The 20,174-nt window shown below is 41.5% G+C and overlaps 1 protein-coding gene across 1 annotated transcript in view; it reads left to right on the top strand.

Annotated features, from left to right (window-relative positions):
- Window positions 1-19,450, top strand: part of RPIA (ribose 5-phosphate isomerase A) — a 34,069-nt gene extending 14,619 nt beyond the window's left edge. The window contains exons 5-9 of the mRNA XM_067470123.1: window positions 4,970-5,034; window positions 8,860-8,928; window positions 10,670-10,811; window positions 11,834-11,933; window positions 17,668-19,450. Coding sequence (XP_067326224.1) covers window positions 4,970-5,034; window positions 8,860-8,928; window positions 10,670-10,811; window positions 11,834-11,933; window positions 17,668-17,765 — 474 coding nt within the window. The 3' untranslated portion in view covers window positions 17,766-19,450. The remainder of the gene's footprint in view (window positions 1-4,969; window positions 5,035-8,859; window positions 8,929-10,669; window positions 10,812-11,833; window positions 11,934-17,667) is intronic.
- Window positions 19,451-20,174: the final 724 nt, after the last annotated feature.

Below are 20,174 nucleotides of genomic sequence, written 5' to 3'. Positions count from 1 at the left end.
GGATTACTGCAATGCGCTCTACGTGGGGCTGCCCTTGAAGACGGCCCGGAAACTTCAATTGGTCCAGCGGGCAGCAGCCAGGATGCTAACTGGGGCTCATTATCAAGAGAGGTCTACCCCTCTGTTTAAGGAGCTCCACTGGCTGCCTTTTATTTTCCGGGCCCAATTCAAGGTGCAGGTGCTTACCTACAAAGCCCTAAACGGTTCGGGACCACCCTACCTGCGTGACCGCATATCCATCTACGAACCCACACGCTCGCTACGGTCATCCGGAGAAGCCCTGCTTGTGATCCCACCCACGTCGCAAGCGCGCTTGGTGGGGACGCGTGACAGGGCCTTTTCCGTGGCGGCCCCCAGACTTTGGAACGCCCTCCCAAAAGATCTCAGACAGGCCCCCACTCTAGCCGTTTTCAGAAGGAAGTTAAAAACCTGGCTGTTCCGTTGTGCCTTCCCAGACTAGGAATCCCCATCCCAGGTCCTAGAAGCACCTTAGTATAACCAATGTTGCTGCACACCACACTTTAATCCTACGTTCCTCCTACCATTTCAGCACTTTTAATCCCTGTACCCCACTGCGCCGGCCGAACCAGTTTTTAATAGTGTCCTGATGTATTGTCATTGTGGTTTATTTTGCTTAATTGTTTTGATTTGCTTTGTTTACTGTTGTGCTATGTTTTCTTTTGTATTGTGTTTGAGGCTTCGGCCGTGTAAGCCGCATCGAGTCCTTCGGGAGATGCTAGCGGGGTACAAATAAAGTTAATAATAATAATAATAATAATATACAGGGGTCCTACTGTACATCAAGTTAGCATTCATCCTTTCAGTATTCAAAACTTTATAGTGCTTAGTTCAGTGAGCACCAACCGCTGCTCTGAGATCAGAGTCAAGAGAGGACCAGGAAGACAGTTCCATCTTGTCTCCTGCACTATGCTGCTGCAATGCACCCTGAGCCCTGCCACATGCACAAGGAAGGACCTTCTTGCAGCAACACCAGAAGCACTCCAAGTGGCCAGATACTGGTCAAAGGACATTTAATCAACTCTCATACTCACAAATTTTGTAATCTGCTTGTTTGCTTTGTTCTGTTAGAAATGTAATATAATTTGTCTGGTTGTTCTGACACGACAAATAAATAAATAAATATAATATAATATAATATAATATATTGTATATACATATAATATTGATAGTATTATAATGTAATGCAATATAATACTAATAATAATAATATGACATAATTATATATGTTATGTTAAAAGTAATATTACTAATAATATTACAATATAATGTAATATATAATATTAATATTGTGCTATGGTAATAATATACTATATTGTATATACCTTTTTACTTGTAAGCCGCTCTGAGTCCCCTTCGGGGTGAGAAGGGCAGCATATAAATGCCGTAAATAAATAAATAAAATAAATGTAAAAGCATTGAGTTTGAACTTACATTGGGTGATATCAGGGCATATTAGCAAGTCCTCCAAAATCTGCAACCAAGAAACTGATCTCAAATTCCACAGTTTCATTTCTTTAACAGTTTGAACCCCTAGAGCAGGCATGGGGAACCTTTGGCCCTCCAGGTGTGGTGGACTTCAACTCCCACAATTCCTTGAGGCTTGGCATTCGCCCCAAAGGCTTACCTTGGCCCAACGAGGTTTGTTTGGCTCTTTTTCATGGAGGACGGGCAGCAAAGGGGGAGAGACGAGCGTAACGTAGCTGTGCAGATGGCGAGGAAGGATGCGGAGCCCACAGACTGGCCTCGGAGGGAGAGAGCGGGCGGAAACCCCTGCGGGCAACGCGCCTCCTCGCCGCTTCGGCCCTTAGCAACCACCCCGCATGGACCCCCTCCCTAGCAACGACGCCGGCTGAGTGACGAGGAGGAGGCGCGTTGCCCGCAGGGGTTTCCGCCCGCTCTCTCCCTCCAAGGCCAGTCTGTGGGCTCCGCATCCTTCCTCGCCATCTGCACAGCTACGTTACGCTCGTCTCTCCCCCTTTGCTGCCCGTCCTCCATGAAAAAGAGCCAAACAAACCTCGTTGGGCCAAGGTAAGCCTTTGGGGCGAATGCCGAGCCTCAAGGAATTGTGGGAGTTGAAGTCCACCACACCTGGAGGGCCAAAGGTTCCCGACCCCTGCCCTAGAGCAATAACCATTGTGTTGTTTATGGTGACAGATAATTGCGTAGTTATTTTATGAAGCAGAAGGAGAGGTTGCCAGGAAATCCTGTTGAGCCATTGAGCCCAGTTACATAAGTATAATGCAATTTATGCAGAAATAGCCTTTATTAGTCATAAGAAATATATTAAGGAAAATCCATAGAACAACCGTCTCCAACCTCACAATATATTGGACTATAAGCCATCTTGCTGGTTGATGTAAAGGGAATAATAGTCTAAGTCTTCTGGTGGATATTGGGTTGGGGATGACGGATTTAGAACAATCTTGATTTTTTAAACACAGGAAAAGATGAGCTGTTTCATCCTTCTAAGAAGAAGCTGTCATAAATAAATCTACCTAGCCATAAAATAGTCGTCTTTTTGAACAGAATGGTGAAGTGGTAAGGTGTGATCAAGATAAACAGTCTAGTAACTGCAGTCCTAGTTAATTACTTAAGAGCCTAGGATTAATTGCTTGGCCTTGTGCTGACCTGAAGGGCTTTACTTCTGTTCCACTCTTCCCTCTCCAGAAGTCCTTAACCCCTTGTCCTTGGGCTAGATAGTCCAAGTTCAATGCTGCATTAGTTTTAATGTCACTGGTAATATAGTCTGTAGTGTCAAACAATGTAAATTTAAGGGAAAACTGCATATCAGAATATACACACAATATAGTAAGCAATCTGAATTATATACATAGCAAATAACTAGTGTAGGAAGCTTGTAGAAGATTGCTATTTCCAACAATTTGGCTGATACATCACCTTTCTGTGGGTGTACAGACTCTGTGTTCCTGCAGTCTGCCACACTTTTGGAAAGTAAAAAGATCTCTTATATGGCTTTTTTTTTACTGTTGTTGTTCCAAATCGGTTGCTTGATTTATTAACCAGCTGAAACGTGCTAACTCCATCAGTTGCTGACAAATGTTGGTTTTCCTTCTTAACGTAAATAACCATTCTGTTGATTTTCTTAACTTAAAAAGTCATTGTCCTTGACTGTGTAAACATGTTGTTTTCAACCACAGTTCAACAGGTCAGCAGTTCTCATCAGGAGCTTTTTAATCACAGTTCAACAGTTAATGAATTCTTCATTTCCTTTTGCAGTTTTCCAGGCTTCATTCTAGAATGGTGTCTCCAGTCTTATATAGGCCTCAATCATACTCCAATCATACAATTTCATTCAATCCACACATATTTAACACATAAATTCCAATAAAACTGTCAGCTTTCCACATTATCTGGGATTAGGGATGCAGAACCATTGTAAAGTGGAAAAACAGGGCATAGGGTTACAGCCTGTGTTGGATGGGGCCGCACTCCCCCTGAAGATGCAGGTTCGCAGCTTGGGTGTGACCCTGGACTCATCGCTGAGCCTGGAACCCCAGGTTTCGGCGGTGACCAGAGGTTGTAAAAGCTTGTGCGCCAGCTGCGCCTGTACCTTGGGAAGTCTGACTTGGCCACGGTAGTCCACGCTCTGGTTACATCCCGTTTAGACTACTGCAATGCTCTCTACATGGGGTTGCCTTTGAAGACAGCTCGGAAGCTCCAACTAGTCCAATGCTCGGCAGCCATGATTTTAACAGGAGCGGAGCACAAGGAGCATACAACCCCCCTGTTGCGCCAACTCCACTGGCTACCGATCTGCTACCGGGCTGAATTCAAAGTGCTGGCGTTGGCCATTAAAGCCATAAACGGTTTGGGCCCAAGCTACCTATCCGACCGCATCTCTGCCTATGAACCCACCAGGACCTTGAGATTTTCCGGGGAGACCCTGCTCTCGATCCCGCCTGCTTCTCAAGCTCGGCTGGCGGGGACGAGAGATAGGGCCTTCTCAGTGGTGGCTCCTCGGCTGTGGAACGCCCTTCCTACGGACATTAGACTAGCACCATCTCTAATGGTATTCTGCAAAAAAGTGAAGACCTGGCTGTTTGAGCAGGCGTTCCAATAATTAGTGCAATGATTGGTTAATGAACACTGGAATGGAACAATGGATGACGAATCTGGAACATGTTTTTGATGACGAGACAACAGTGAATGGGTATTGTAGTAACTGTTTATTAATTGTGTAATGTGTTAGGTTGTTAACTGTTTCTATACTGTAGCACTGAATGTTTGCTGTTCGTATTTGTTGTGAACCGCTGTGAGTCGCCTTCGGGCTGAGAACAGTGGTATATAAGTAAGGTAAATAAATAAATAAATAAATAAATAAATAAATAAAAATGAATAGAAAGACTTTATTAAAACTTGAGAGAACATCTCTCTAGGAATCTCTTGGCCCACCACCACTACTGTATGTTCAACTTCTGCTGGAAGTTGACCAGAGAATTGCACTGGAGGGTCTAAAAATTCTAAGGCCCTTTCTACATTGCCAAATAAAATCCAGATTGTCTGGTTTAAACTGGATTATATGGCAGTGTTGGCAGTGTAGAAGGGGCCCTAGAGAGGTGTTTTCCCTAGAAATCCATAGGTCCTCCAGCATGACTTATATGGTCAACATCTGGTGAAAGGTTCTTAGACATAAAGATTCATAGAGATTAAAAAAAGGTTCTTAGAGATAACATTTTCATCAAATCCATGAATAATGAAATCTATAAAAGTCAAGCCCACAAATATGTAAGGTATGCTCTCCCTCGGCTTTTAAAACATCTGTTAAATTGCCTTAACACAATTTTACACTTTTTTTGCAGTTTTTGTTGCTTTTTTATTATATTGATGCAATATTCCATTCAGTAGGTTTATAATTATAACCATGGAAGTACTTTCTTCTAAGATTCAGGCATTTCAGTGCTATAAATCTCTTCTTCCTTTTGTGTAGTTGAATGTTGCCATTGATGGGGCTGATGAAGTCGACATGGACCTCAACCTTATCAAGGGAGGAGGGTAAGAAATAACTTAATTTCATACTGTAATGGTTTTTATCAAGGTTTGAGCATCAAAGGAAGAATCAGGTTTCCATTGCAGCTCTGATAGTACAAGACAAAGTTTGTGGTCTTGTTACTTAGGCCTTTAGTTGGTAAAGAGAGGGAAAAACTTGTATTTGTTGACAGAATGTGTTAAAGGCATTTTTTGTCTTTTGATGTCACTTCTGTAATGTTGTGTCCTGTATTAATAAACACAGGAAAAAAGGTGAGAGATGAGCTTTGTAACATTTTTTTTGTTCCTGGGTTATAAATGTCATTTCCTAATTGGTCCTATTATAAAAACATGGGAAAAGTTTAGTAAACTGCAAAAACTTTATTTTTGTGGGACATCCTGCCACACATTTGTCTGTAGTTTTTCAATAAATATTTATTAGTCTTAGCCAATGCAACATAGTTTGTGGCAGCCACAAAAATGAAGTTTCTGGAGGATAACAACTACTTTCAAAGTAAGTAGCACACAATTAAACAGGAATAACACTTTCAAATCAGGAACTGATTTTTTTTCAATTTTTTTTACATGGTGTAATATTTGTCATGCTTATTTAAACTGTAATGCGCTACTTAGTTTAGGAGACAGCACGCTATATTGCTGTGAGTGTTGGACTATGACTCTGTGATGAGCAGGGTTTGAATCCATACTCAGCCATGGAAACCCATTCAGTATCTCAGGGGAAATGTCACAATCTCTCAACTTCAAATGGAAACAAAGACCCAACTCCCTCTGAACAAATCTTACTGAGGAAATCCTATGTTAGGGTCCATGGGAGTTAGAAACTATTTGAAGGCACAATTTAGTTTTTCCAATGAATTTTCACTGCAGTTTGGGTTAATAAAGCAGTATATTTACATTTAAAGTACTTAACTAGTTAAAAAGCAGACAATCAAATTGGAAAGCATCTGATGTTTGGAATCAAACCAGGGACTTTCTACCCACAACATATGTATTCGGCCATTGAACCATGGTTCCACCTCCATTGTTTTGAATGCATTGCTTCCAAATCAGGCTACTGAAGCAAACTGACCATGGGCAGCCTACTAAAGGACATTTTCTGGCCTTGGGCATCCCCCATTCCCCTTGGCTGTCTGTTTTTGAAGAGGGGAAATACACATTGTTATCTCATGGAAGCCCCCAGAAGGTGTAATTCATCTTTTAAATAGGATTCTCCCTCAATCTAACATTAGAAAACCCCAGTTTTTCCAAACCAGAAGTGGATTTATGGACATATTCAATGCTCGGTATTTTTGGAATCTTGTGCATCCCTGATAATAGTTGGTCCCTGGATACACCATAGTTGTCCACTAGGCTTATTTGATTTTAAAAAATGATTAAAAACTCGTTTTGATGTAGGGGGTGCTGATGGTTCAATTCGGAAGTCAATTCCGATTTTCACAGAAAAAAAGGTTCAAAACTGTTTGAAACTTCCAAGACTTCCGAATCCTTCCTTAGTGGTTTGAAAGTGTTATTTCCTGTTTCATTGGGTGGTCTTTACTTTGAAAATAGTTGATTTCCTACAGAAGTGGGGGGTGGGCAAAGGGAGGAAATTCATCCACTCTGCTTTAAAACGCTTCCCAGGCTTGAGACCAGAAGCGGGGGAAAGCTGAATAATTTCCGACTCACTGCTTCATATCAGAAATGGCGGAAAAAGTTTTGGAAGGGCAAAGGGACTTCCAGTTTCCTTAAAAACTTTGAAATTGCTTTCAAAAGCAGATCTTTCCGAATATATTCCGAATTACAAAGATTCCGACCGAACTTAACCATGCCTACTGTCCACCCATAGTCTCTAAAATTAGCATGAGTAAAACCTGTGCAAAAAATGAAGGTGCACATAATCAACAACAGCTTCCTCTCTGTGTATGTTGTTTTTATCCATTTCCCGGAGAAACATTGAAACCAATTAGAAAATGGTGGCTGGCCTTTGAACACTTCCCGTAATTTTAATCATGATATTTATAAAACTAAATTTTCCTGTTTTCTGGTTTAAAATAATCTGTAAAACAATAAGCGGAATCTGAATTACTGCTCAACTGGTGCCTAATGTGGAATATTACCACTTTACTGAGGCATCTACGGAATACTAAAGGGTTAAACTACTTGCAAAAGCAATGGTTTATTCTTTCCACAGCATTCAGTGCCTTTCTTTCGAAGCAAATTTCTGAATGTTTATAAAATAGCATCCGATATTGTCATAGACCATTGAGTTTGATAAGACTGGGGCAGTAATATGTAAGTCTAGTGAAAAATACTACATTCCAATTCCTAGTTATATTGGCTACAATCCTGTTCATGGCCTGTGTAGATCTTTTTTACTAGGTTGGATTACTGCAATGTGATCTACGTAGGGTTACTCTTGAAGACAGCCTAGACACTACAGTTGGTCCAGAGATCTGCAGCCAGACTAATCACGGGAGCTAGTTACAGAGAGCGGTCAACCCTCCTGCTTGAACAGCTCCACTGGCTTCCAATAAGTTTCCGGTCCCAATTCAAGGTGCAGGTCATCACCTATAAAACCCTAAACGGTTTGGGACCTGCTTATCTTCGCGATGGCATCTTCCCCTATGAACCAGTGCATACCTTGAGATCTTCTGAGGAGGCACTGCTCTCTCTCCCCCCAGCATCACATGCACGGTTGATGGGGACGAGGGAGAGAACCTTCTCGGTGGTGGCCCCCAGGCTCTGGAACTCCCTCCCTAGGGAGATCAGACAGGCTCCCACCTTGTCCTCCTTTTGTAGTCAACTAAAAACCTGGATGTTCCGGTTCGCTTTTGACTAAGCAGCTCACCAGTAACTTTCTTGTCCCTACTTGAAGTTCCGCACTTTACACTGGCATATGTCTACCTCAGCATGTGTTATGACAGTATTTCCTGCCTAATTTACTGTATTGTTGCACTTTTCTGCGCTCCTGTAAAAATGTATTGCACTCATTGAATTTATACCTCAGCTATGTTTCTTTCAGCCGTATTGTTTTAATATTGCTTTCTATGGTGTTGTTATTTGTTTTAGCTGATGTTTTAATTGGTTAAAGTGTTTTACATGTGTGTTTTAATTGTAATCTTGGGCGTGTCCCTTGTAAGGATTGATTAAGGATTGGTAATCATGGACGATGAAATTGGATTGCGATTCTAGTTAAGAGATGCATTGGATTGTATTGGTGGCCCAATATTGTGTATTGTATGTTGTTTTTATGCTTTTTAAACTGAATATTGTTGATTGTTGTAGAGTTGTAAACTGCGTTGAGTCGCCAATTTAGGCTGAGAAACGGCGGTATACAAGCGCAGCAATAAATACATAAATAAAATAAGCCGGCCCAAGTCCCCTAGGGGAGATGGTTGGCGGGGTATAAAAATAAAGTTTTATTTATTTATTTATTTATTTACTTACTTACTTACTTTATTTGTATACTGCTCTTCTCAGCCCTTGGGCGACTCCGAGCGGTTATTATTATGGGATGTAAATACTGTTTGGGCAGGATTGTGCCAAAGCTCCTTGGAGTAGATAGAAAAATACAGATCTCTTTGCCTTCAGAGATAGCCTAACACTGTCTTCTACCTGGTTGGGTCAACCTTCTCTGTAAGTGCCTGTGTTTTACACCCTTCTGGTGCCATGGATTGTTATATTTTTATCAAATTGCTGACAGACATCCCTCCTCCCCCTGCTTTATGATTACAGTTGGTTTAAACATGCATTCTCTTCAAGGGACAGAGCTGATCAAAATGGCATAGACTGGGGCTGCTGCACATTGAGCCTGCTGATCTGGGCCTTTGTTCTACTCTCTTTTCTCATCAGGGGTTGCCTGACCCAGGAGAAGATCGTTGCCGGCTTTGCAAAAAGCTTCATAGTTATTGCTGATTACAGGTAAAAGTCCTAAAGGCACAAGGTGCCATCTGATCTTGGAAGCTAAGTAGGGTCTGCTCTGGTTAGTAGTTAGATGGCAGATCACCAATGAATACCAGGTGCTGCAGAGTATAAATAAGAAGAAGGAAATGGCAAAGCTACCTCTTGAGTATTCCTTGAAAATCCTATGAAATGCAGGTGATCACTGCTAATTGACAGACAGTTTGAAGGTGCGCACACACAAATTAAGAAGAAAGGAAACAAATTGGAATGTATTCATCAGAATGGATGAAAATGGTCAGAGGTAATTGGAAAAAATCTAAGTTTCCCATTAATGCTTTATGTGATCTCAGGTAGAGCAAAACAACATATTTAAATGTGTTAATTTATGAGTGAACAGGGTGTTTATGCTGTGGTTTCATCTTGGATCACACATGAGGGTTTAGCTACATGGAGGACAAATTGAGGGCATTGCCCCATGTAAGAATTCCATCAGACCCAAATTTATAACATTGGAGAGAGTGAGATACTGGAAAGCATCTAACCATTATCTCTTACATTTACTGGATTTGTATTCCCTTTATAGATTTTCTCCTTTTTTTTAATTCTTCCACTGGATAGCTAAATGCTTCTCTGAAGTTTTAATTTGTTGCACAGAAGCGAATTTTAGCCAAGTCCCTTGCAAAAGACACACAGGCAAGAGGAAAATGGAACAGAAAAAACTTTACTCTTATCAGCAGAGGCATAAACTTGCAGTGTTCCATACAAAATCAAACAGTGGTACAAACTTACATAGTCCTTGTAAGTAACACATAATAATAATAATAATAATAATAATAATAATAATAATAATAATAATAACAACAACAACAACAACAACAAGAAGAACAACAACAACAACAACTTTATTTATACCCCACCACCATCTCCCCAAGGGGACTCGGGGCGGCTTGCATGAGGTCAAGCCCAACAACACATCAGTAAACAATAAAGCAATAAGCAAATAAAACAATATAATTAATATAGCGTAACTCACATATAGACAATATATGAGAGAGCAAAACATAAACCTTGAGTAAATAACTATTCCACCATAGAAAAGAGCATCGCTGTTAGAGCATAGCAGCATTACAGCGTATTGTTTCTCCTCAGAGTAGCGTATTGCTTCTCCAAACTGTATTCTAAAATCTATACAGTTATACCCCACCAGGTGTGGCCCAAACATGCTGGCTAACCTACATTACCAGCTGCACATAATAATTAACATCATAAGGTTTTTCTTTAACACACACTTGATCCTGCTACGACTTACTGTAACATAATTTCCTACAATGCTGAAATGAAATTCATGAGAGGGAACACCATTTCTGTTTTGTCCCATTTCTTCAGTCGTCTTACAATACATTTTCCATATCTATCCTTTTTTAAGGGGGTAAGGAATGTGTGGCACAGGAACTGTGGCAATTCTTCCTACACATTGCTCCTGCCTCCCCATTAACCGATGCTCTCCTGCAAAGAAACTGAACACAGATTTCTGCATGAACTTTTTTGAAGTCTTTACTGCCTTGCACACATCTTGTACACCAAACTGTTAGATTTAGACCATCATGGGAGTTCTTGCTATAATGTTAATGTATTTTTTAAAAACCACATTTAATAATAATAATAATAATAATAATAATAATAATAATAGTAATAGTAATAGTAATAGTAATAATAATAATTTATGTTAATATATTTTTTAAAAACCACATTTCTTTAGAAAAAAGTCTGGAAACCTTGGAGAGCAGTGGAAAAAAGGGATTCCCATTGAAGTCATCCCGATGGCCTATGTGCCGATCACCAGGGCTTTGGCCAAGAAGTTTGGAGGCGTTGCGGAACTGAGGATGGCTGTCAATAAAGCTGTAAGTACACAGTGTGGCAATGGAGAAAATTCCCACTTTCTGAAACTTCTCCATATCCTTTATTTACAGAAGTGGTGAGATACACGTATTGGAACAGTTTGGCTATTAATAGATTAAACTGGCATTGTTGAAATTACAAAATAGGCTTTATTTCAGGAAGTGGCATAGAGGGTTGTTTTTCCAGCTAAAACACACTGACTCCATCAGTTCCTGACAGGTGTTTTCTTTCTTAACATATGTTTGTTTTCCTTCTTAAGTAAGGAGCATTTTTGGCTTCCTTAACTTAAAGAATTGTATTTGACTGTGTAAACATGTTGTTTTCAACCAAGAGTTAATCATTCTCTCTGGTCATGTCAGCAGTTCAGCAGTTTTACAGCCTTTTACAGCTTTCCAAAATGCCATTCTTCCTAGGATGGTGTCTTCCATCTTGGCCAGATTGCAGTCATACACCTTTCATACCATTTCATTCAATCCACACATCATACTTTTCACATCATCCACCTCAAGAGCCTGTTGTGCAAATAGAAATGAGAACTGTTTTGACATTGAGTCTTGAAATGCTTCACTGGCTTAATTTGAAGTGCTTTTTCTGACTGCAGGTAAGATGACCCACTCCACTCCATTTATAGGTGGTGAAATGTTCCCCTCTTTGCTGAAGTAATACTTCTAAATGTGGATATTTATTTATTTATTTATTTATTTATTTATTTATTTACTGTATTTGTATACCGCCTTTCTCAGCCTATCGGCAACTTGAGGATAAAATAATATTAATAGTAATAATAATTCATTTCTAGACCACCCTCTCTTCTCAAAGGGACTCAGGGTGGTGTACTGTATGTGATGAAGGCATTAGGCAATACGAATCCTAGTGGATTTTCGCCCTTAAATTCAGAATGGTGTTTATAGCTTCAGTTGTGTGATTGGCTTGGGTTTTGGTCAATTCTTCTTTGAAAGTAGGTGTGTGGCCCTAATTTAAAGCATAAAATGTTGTACAAAATTGGACTTCTTTTGCTTAATAGGGCCCAGTGGTGACGGACAATGGGAACTTCTTACTAGACTGGAAATTTGACAAAGTTCATGACTGGAATAAAGTAAACATGGCAATCAAGATGATACCAGGTAATGTCTGCATGCCATCTTAGCCTTTGTCTGTGTTTATTGGTTACCTTCCAAAAGAATCACATGCTTGTTGGGAGAAATTGGCATATTACAAGCAGCCCCCGGGTTACGAACAAGATAGATTCTGTGGGTTTGTTCTTAAGTTGAATTTGTATGTGTTGGATCGGGTACAATGGATTGTGAAAATTTTGAGTTGCTGTGGAAACAAGAGTGGGTAATAAAGCTTCAGCGGAGACCTTCCCCCATTATAGTTACAAACGGATGTGAGACAGGAGGTGAGATGAAATCTACCCCCACGAAGGGAAATTTACTCCTGGAAGAGTTATCATGGGAAAAGTGTCTCCACTAAAGCTTTATCACCAATCCTTGTTTCTATAACAATCCAACATTTTCAAAATACAGATGTCACAAAGACAGAAAGTAAGGTGATTTTTTTTGAACAGGGGCAAAGACAGCAAAAGAAATGTTGCAGGACTGATAACCCTATTGTAAAAACTTCCCCTTCGTTGTCTGATATTCTATTCAATCTAGTATGCTGCCACCATATGTGAGGTATTAGGCTATGCTGCCACTAATTAATAAGGGTTTCCTATTCAGTTTATTAATAGATTCCCCTATTTTCATATAGATTCGCTGCTATCACTCTGTAGTGTTTCTTTTGGTGTGTAGCGAGGTTATTTTGTTTTCTCTTTGAAATAGTACACTGAGGCTTGAGTTACTAAACCAGAACAAGTTTATTTGGAGTATGGAAGTGTCTTAATGGTTTCAGAGTTCTCTTCTCCTGAGGTATAAAGCTTCACAAGTTACAGTTTCAACAAATCTTAATATAACTTTAGGATGTCTTTTACTCCACCAACTAGTTCTCCAGTTGTTACACTTCTAAATGTTTCCTTATTTAACAGATTAACTAAGGTCAGCTAATACCCTTGTTTCCCTTCAGCTTCCTGCTGAAGTAAGAATTCCCAGTGGGATTTCTTCTCCTATTAGCACACAGCTAAACCACAAACCTAAATAAGTCCCCTTGACTTATTTAAATCACTTAGGCTAAAAGTTTTCCCTTAGTTTGGTTCACCACACATTTGAACCACCTTCCCTTTGGCTCGATGACCAAAGGACTGAAGCCTCAAAATGTCTGCTTCTGGTAAGTGCAGTTGGCTCTACCCCTTTCTCCATGGCAACCTAACTCAGAGTTGACACCCAACTCCTGTTGCGCTTGGAGCCTGGAGTAACGTCAATATCTGGCAATTTCACCTTATGCCTGGAGGCTTTGTCGAACTGGCTACATGCTAGCAGACGGAAGGTGAATCCGGCGAAGACTGAGATCCTGTGGCATGGCCGCCCGATAGGTCCAACCCATCAGTTACCTACCTTTGATGGCGCTGCTCTATCTCCATCACCTACCGTTAAGAGCCTAGGTGTCGTTTTAGATTCGCAGCTGACGATGGAGGCTCAGGTCGCTGCTGCCAGCAAACAGGCCTTTTTCCATCTACGACAAGCGAGGCAACTGGCACCTTACCTGTCAGATGAGGCTCTGGCAACAGTCATCCATGCCACGGTCACATCTAGGCTGGACTATTGTAACGCCTTGTATGTTGGCCTTCCTATTTCTACGACCCGAAAGCTCCGTATTGTCCAGAATGCTGCAGCCAGGTTACTCACAAAAACGCCCATAAAATGCCATATAACACCAGTGCTGCGGCATCTACACTGGCTCCAAATTAGGTATCGTGGTTTGTATAAGATGCTGGTCCTGACCTTTAAAACTTTATATGGCCAGGGTCCATTGTATCTTAGAGACCGTCTCTCCTTCTCCCATCATCGGAGGTCGCCACGACCATCTCAACGCAATCTGCTCTATATACCAGGTCCTAGGGAAGTGCACTTGGAAAGCACCAGACGCAGGGACTTCTCTATTTCTGCCCCTGCCTTGTGGAATTCCTTGCCTCCCTATTTGAGAGCCATGTGCGACTTGGGACGTTTTGTCCTGGCGCTTAAGACCTGGCTTTTTACTGGAGCATTTGACTCATGTTAATTTTAATATTTGTATGTATGTGTTTTATCCTGTGTAATTTCTGCAGTGTAAATCGCCTGGAGCATCTCGGATGGAGGGCGATTAATAAGTAATTAAAGATGAGATGAGATGAGAGTGCTGAACTTGGTCCCATCCCCCTAGTTCTGCCATTTCTAAATGGTTAACCCTGTATGTACATCCATAACTGTCTTTTACCTCCTGAACACATACATATAATAATATTCAACCATCTAAGCATATATATATATACACACACACACACACACACATACAATCATATTTAACTGTAGAGACACATATACATAACTACTATGCTTAACCTACAGTTAAAAATCAATGCTTCATCACATCTACGCTATCCAAAACTAAAAAAAAATGGCTGGAGTGACACTTAAAAATGTGCCTGTTAGACTAACAACAGCAACAACAACAACAACAACTTTATTTTTGTATCCCACCTCCATTTCCCCGAAGGGACTGGAGGCAGCTTTCATGGGGACAAGCCCACTTGAATATAAATTCAGCTTAAGAGAAAGCCCACTTATCTTATTCGTAACCTGGGGACTTACTGTACTGCATTTGCTAATATGAAAAGATCCAGCAGGTGGCAGTAGTGTTTCACTTTGTTGTTTTCTTCAAAGTAGGAAGTTTTGAAGAACAGCAGGCAAGTTAAAAAGTCCCAACTGTCCTCTTTCCCATTCTTTTTAATTACATACGGACTCGTTTAAAATATTCCTGCTTCTTAAATATTCATTTATTCATTACTACTTGAGAAATTGATGGGACATGATTACTGACAGCTGACTATGAAGAAATGGCAACTTTCTTTGAGGAACTTTGGGTCAGTTGATTTTGTGTGGTTTTTATTCCTGGTATGTTTGGCATCATGAAGAGAGAGAGGGAGAGGGAGCAAGAGAGGCAAGGAAGCTCAAATGAGTACAGTATGAAGAAAATGATGCTTCTGCCTCTTCACTTTGTGCTTTTTGCTTCCTTGCCACAACTTTGTTCTACCAGTTTAAACTTGATCTTTCTTTTTTTTTGTTCAGTGTAAATGTGCATTTATACACTATTTGTTATTTCTAATCTACATTTCCTTATTTAAAAACGTGTAACAAAAAAGGGGTGGGGGCTGGAATGAATTAATAGTATTTCAATGGAAAATTTGCTTTGTGATATGATTGCTTTGAGTTAAGAGTTCAGTCACAGAATGAATTAGTTTCTTAAGTCAAGCTATCACTTTATCTCTAAAAAGTTATGTGACAAGAAATAAGAACAGAACAGCATGTTACTCAGAAACTTGTTGGATTTTTTTAAAAAAAGAAACTATGTGGAAGGAGTTAATTAAACATCCCCAAGAAGGAAGTTCTGCCAAATCTGGGAATAGTCACTGAGAAGGCTGTATTGCATTCCCTGTAAAAATGATGACTATTTCACAAAATACGAGGGGTATTTTTTAAGTAAGGTCCGTTTTGTTGTAGACACTAGTAGTTTGCATGCATACCGCAACGAGCGCGTGTGTCGTGTACCGGCATGCCTCGGGAACAACTGTGCTCAGTTTCTAACCTGTATGTTTCTGTTCTGTGCTTTAAAAATGTTTTAGACTATCATCTCACCCTCCGCATGTGAGATTCGCTCAGTGATACGGTTTTTGTCAGCAAGGAACCTGCCTGCTGCAGAAATTCATCGACAGATTTGTGTACGGTGATACTGTTATGAGTGAAAGCAAAGTGCGTAAGTGGGTACAACAATTCAAAGATGGCCATGACAGTGTCCATGAGGAGGACCGCTCCGGTCGCCCTTCTTCAATTACAGACGATTTGATTTGACCACACTCAAATCTTTGGTTTTTGTGGTCCTCTGTCAGGAGTTTCGGGACCCAACGGGAGCACACTTTCCTAAACTTTAGGTGTTCAGAAACAATGTTGTAAAGCACTGATCTTGATACGTCAGGAAATTCGTTTGAGAGACCTGTTATTGTGAAGCGCCTGTTCTCACGAATACTTGCTTCAACTGAAGCCACCAAATAGTCTGTAATCAAAGAAAGGCAACCGGAGCGGTCCTCCTCATGGACATTGTCACGGCCATCTTTAAATTGTTGTACCCACTTACGCACTTTGCTTTCACTCACCAAACACTTCACAAATCTGTCGATGAATTTCTGCAGCAGGCAGGTTCTTAGCTGACAAAAACCATATCACTGAGCGAACCTCACATGCGGAGGGTGAGTTAATAGTCTTAAACTTTTTTTTTAACCAGGCTAAAAAATATTTTATTTGTTCATTTCTTGCACTTGAAGTACTCTTCAATGACATCTTTAGCCTGAGATTCTTTGCCATAGCCTTTCACAACCACACAACTGCAGCCCACAACTTTACGAGGTTTTCCTTCTCTGTCGATCTTGCAGAGACCTACCCACTCTCCCAGCTTCTTGTTGTCATCAACCTTTATAAGGTTGATCTGATGTTCAGCACAAAGGGCTTCAACCAGTTTGACATATATGGGCTCGTTGCAATTTGATGCAAGAACACAAAGATGGGCTTGGCGTTTGTCTAAGGCTTTGGCAGCTTCACGAATTCCACGTGAATTGTGAGTTCAAATCGTGGATGAGTGCGGTCTTGAGCACTTCTTTTCACTTTCTTTTCACTGACGACTCGCGCGGATGCTGTGAGGAACCCCGGGCGGGATCGTCACCACCAACCATGGCCGAGGAAGGCATTGTTGCTGGAGGTGTAATGGATGTCAACACTCTCTTAAACATTTTTAAAGAACAGAACCGTACAGGTTAGCTACAGAGTGGAAACTGAGCACAGTTGTTCCTGAGGCATGCGCTCGTTGCGGTATGCGCGCGAACTACTAGTGTCTACAACAAAACGGACCTTACTTAAAAAATACACCTCGTGTAATGCCCTTTTATGTACCGTATATTCCGGGGCTATAAGAAGACCCCCCAACTTTAAAATAGAGAGTTGGGGATATATTCGCCGTTTAAGACGACTCCGCTGCTCAGGCCGCTCTCCTCCTTCCTGTCCCCACTCCGCTGCCATGGCGTCTCTGCCTCCCAGTCCTGCCAAGCCTCGCGAGAAGCACCTGTTCTCCCGCGAGATGAAATTATCTCACGGGTGAGCAGGTGCTTCTCGCGAAGCCTGGTCAGGAAGAAGGAGAGCGGCCTGACCAGGCGGGAGGCCCTTCTGCTCATGCCGTTCTCCTTCTTCCTGGCCGGGCCTTGCGAGAAGCACCTCTTCTCCTGCGAGACAACGTTGTCTCGCAGGAGAAGAGGCACTTCTCGCGAGGCCTGGCCAGGAAGAAGGAGAGGGGCCTGAGCAGCGCAGGAAGCAGCCCAGGGGCCTGAACGCCAACAAGGGAGAGGCCTGGGCCTGAGCAAGGAAGGCAGCCAGGAAGAGAGGAAGGATGGGGAGCCTGCCCGGGAGGGCGCCATGAGCCAAGGCAGCGGAGGAGGAGGAGGCGGAGTAATTTTATTATTTTAATTTTATACCCGGCGTACTGACGACCCCCAAAATTTTATAAGGGTTTACATGTCTAAAAAGCCGTCTGGTACCCCGGAATATACGGTAGTTCTTTTCTTCTGAAAGCTCTTAACATCTGAACTGTTGATTTTATATTAGCTTCATAAGAGAGGCCAGCTCTGCTTTGTATAGAAGGTTTGAATAGGAATGAGGCTTAACTTTGGTGTCTCTGTTCCAGGAGTGGTAGAAACTGGCCTTTTTATCAACATGGCGGAGCGTGTTTACTTTGGCATGGAAGACGGCTCTGTCAGCGTGCGTGATAAGAAAGTCCACTGACTGCCATTCAGCCTCTGCACATCTACGCTGCCTTCAGCCTGTGACAGTTTATCCTCATGGTGCCAACTTGACATGTTGCCTTAAAACACATCTGTCCGGATCTTGATGAATGAATTGGAAGGTCCCGCAGATTTCACAAATACTGAAAGTGAATGTTGTCTTAAAATCAATTTTTTACTTTTTTCATGTAATTTTTTTAAAGTGATCACTCAACATTTTAAGCTTTTTTCACTTGAGTTTTTATACCAAACATTTACCAAAAAAAGGATGTTTCACACAATACTTGAACCAACTGGTTGCTTGGTGGGAGAAAGATAGTGGTCTGAATCCTATTGGTAATCCTAACTAGAATAGACTCGCGGAAACAGTGGGATTTATGTAAGTCTTGGCGCACACCATTCAACAACTAATTCTGTGTGTCATTTCTAGTTGGGACTATTGATTAGGATACATTTATGCGAAAGAACTGCATCCAGTTGGGAATCACAGATGCCTTATTGGAATCTTTTTGGTTCTATAATTTATGCCTTTTAATGATTTTACCATAAATGTTTGTAATGATAAAGAATGTCTAGTTAGTGTCGAATTATAATGCAACTGCTATTTGTGCCGTTGGCCTCGGAATGGGAATGACCTTTTAAGTTTTGCTTAGAAACAACTGGTAATTTCTCCCATTGACATTCCCATGTTGTACGGATAATGATTGAAAGAAAGGATCACCATTCTTTGCACCTTAAAACAGTGTCTCTGGGTCCTAGTCAACATTGACATTGGGTGAACCATTGTGCCCAGCTCAATATGCATGAGCCACACTTTTAAATATTCCAAAGTCGCATGGAAGACTTTACTTACTTTACTTAGGCAATCCCTCGTTGGACGAGTAAGATGGTCTTCCTTGATTACTATTTTTGTGGGTTTGTGGAGCCCTATTCTTGACCCGCATCTTCTCCCACAGTGAAGGCATTGGTTTCCAGGTGGAAGGCGGTCCCGGTCGGGGTTGGCTTGACGCGCCTTCCTCCTGGCACGTTTTTCTCTTTCACCCTCCACTCGTGCCTCCTCGAATTCTGCAGCACTGCTGGTCACAGCTGACCTCCAGCTGGAGCGGTCAAGGGCCAGGGCTTCCCAGTTCTCAGAGTCGATGCCAGAGTTTTTAAGGTTGGCTTTGAGGCCAAAACATTCCGTTTTCCATTCTTAAGTTCAGAGTAGAGCAACTGCATGGAAGAAGCCCTATCACAGTCCCCATGCAATTGCATGTAATGCCTGAATTAATCAGAATTCATACCCGACTTTTGATCTTTTAAAAGAAGGGAGAGATTTCAGTTGTGAAGCATTTGCACAATTTTGGTTGAGCCAACTGAAGACTGAACTGGTTTAGGCCCATTTAACATTGCAAGTTGCTGATTCCTTGTATGGTGGTGATTCCCAAGCTATTATATCTGAGTCAAACAAGAACTGAAGTTCCTGGATAGATTGTTCTAATGTAGCAAGAGCAAGGCACTTGTTAAATCTGTTGTTTCCATTTCAGAGTGCTTTGCATGGTACTGTATGTCAGAAACAAGAGCCATCATGTTGTCTGTTTTAGGCTCTGAAATAAAAGCTGCAATGTCAGCTTTATGTTTCTCTGTTTTGCTGTCATATGCCTTTCTAGTTAATTAAATAAAACAAAAACCTGTCTTGCCAAATCATCCCAGTGGTCTGTGTCATCCATTAGCTTGTTTCAACACCAGCCAGATGCTTTTGGAAGGCCACAAGTTGCTTGAAGCAGAGCTGCTCAGAATAGAGGTTCGTGGACTGAGGCTGAACTGCAAACTCTTGAGTCTGTGGTGAGTTTCCCCAACTGGCACATCATGGGATAAAGCCGCTACTGGTCTATCACATCAGATGTCTCTGTGTGTTTCCTGTATACATAGAATGTCACACGAAATGTCCTCAGACATTTTGGCCAGTAGTTCTTCCTTAGCAAGTGACAAATCTTCTATATTAATAGACACAATAGTTAGCAATGGTCCTGATAAAGACCTTTGTATTCATCCATGTGTGGAGGGGGGAAAAAAAGACACACCTCCCAAATGACTCCGGCCCAATTTACCTGTCCGAACGTATCCTCCCCTATGAACCATCAAGATTGCTAAGATCGTCTGGAGGGGCCCTGCTCTCGATCCCACCGGCCTCACAGGCGCGGCTGGTGGGGACAAGAGACAGGGCCTTCTCGATGGTGGCCCCTCGACTCTGGAACTCCCTTCCACTGGAGATCAGAACTGCCCCTTCTATCTTAATGTTCAGGAAGCAGGTGAAAACTTTGCTTTGGGGATTGGCATTCGACGAATGAGCCATGATCCTGTGATATGGATGGATTACGACAAATAATGATTTTTGATGACGACAGACCACTGTAATTATATGATTGTA

The sequence above is a fragment of the Anolis sagrei genome, chromosome 6 (genome assembly GCF_037176765.1).
Source record: "Anolis sagrei isolate rAnoSag1 chromosome 6, rAnoSag1.mat, whole genome shotgun sequence".
In the NCBI taxonomy this organism is placed as follows: domain Eukaryota; kingdom Metazoa; phylum Chordata; class Lepidosauria; order Squamata; family Dactyloidae; genus Anolis; species Anolis sagrei.
This window is presented reverse-complemented; position numbering and strand designations above follow the sequence as displayed.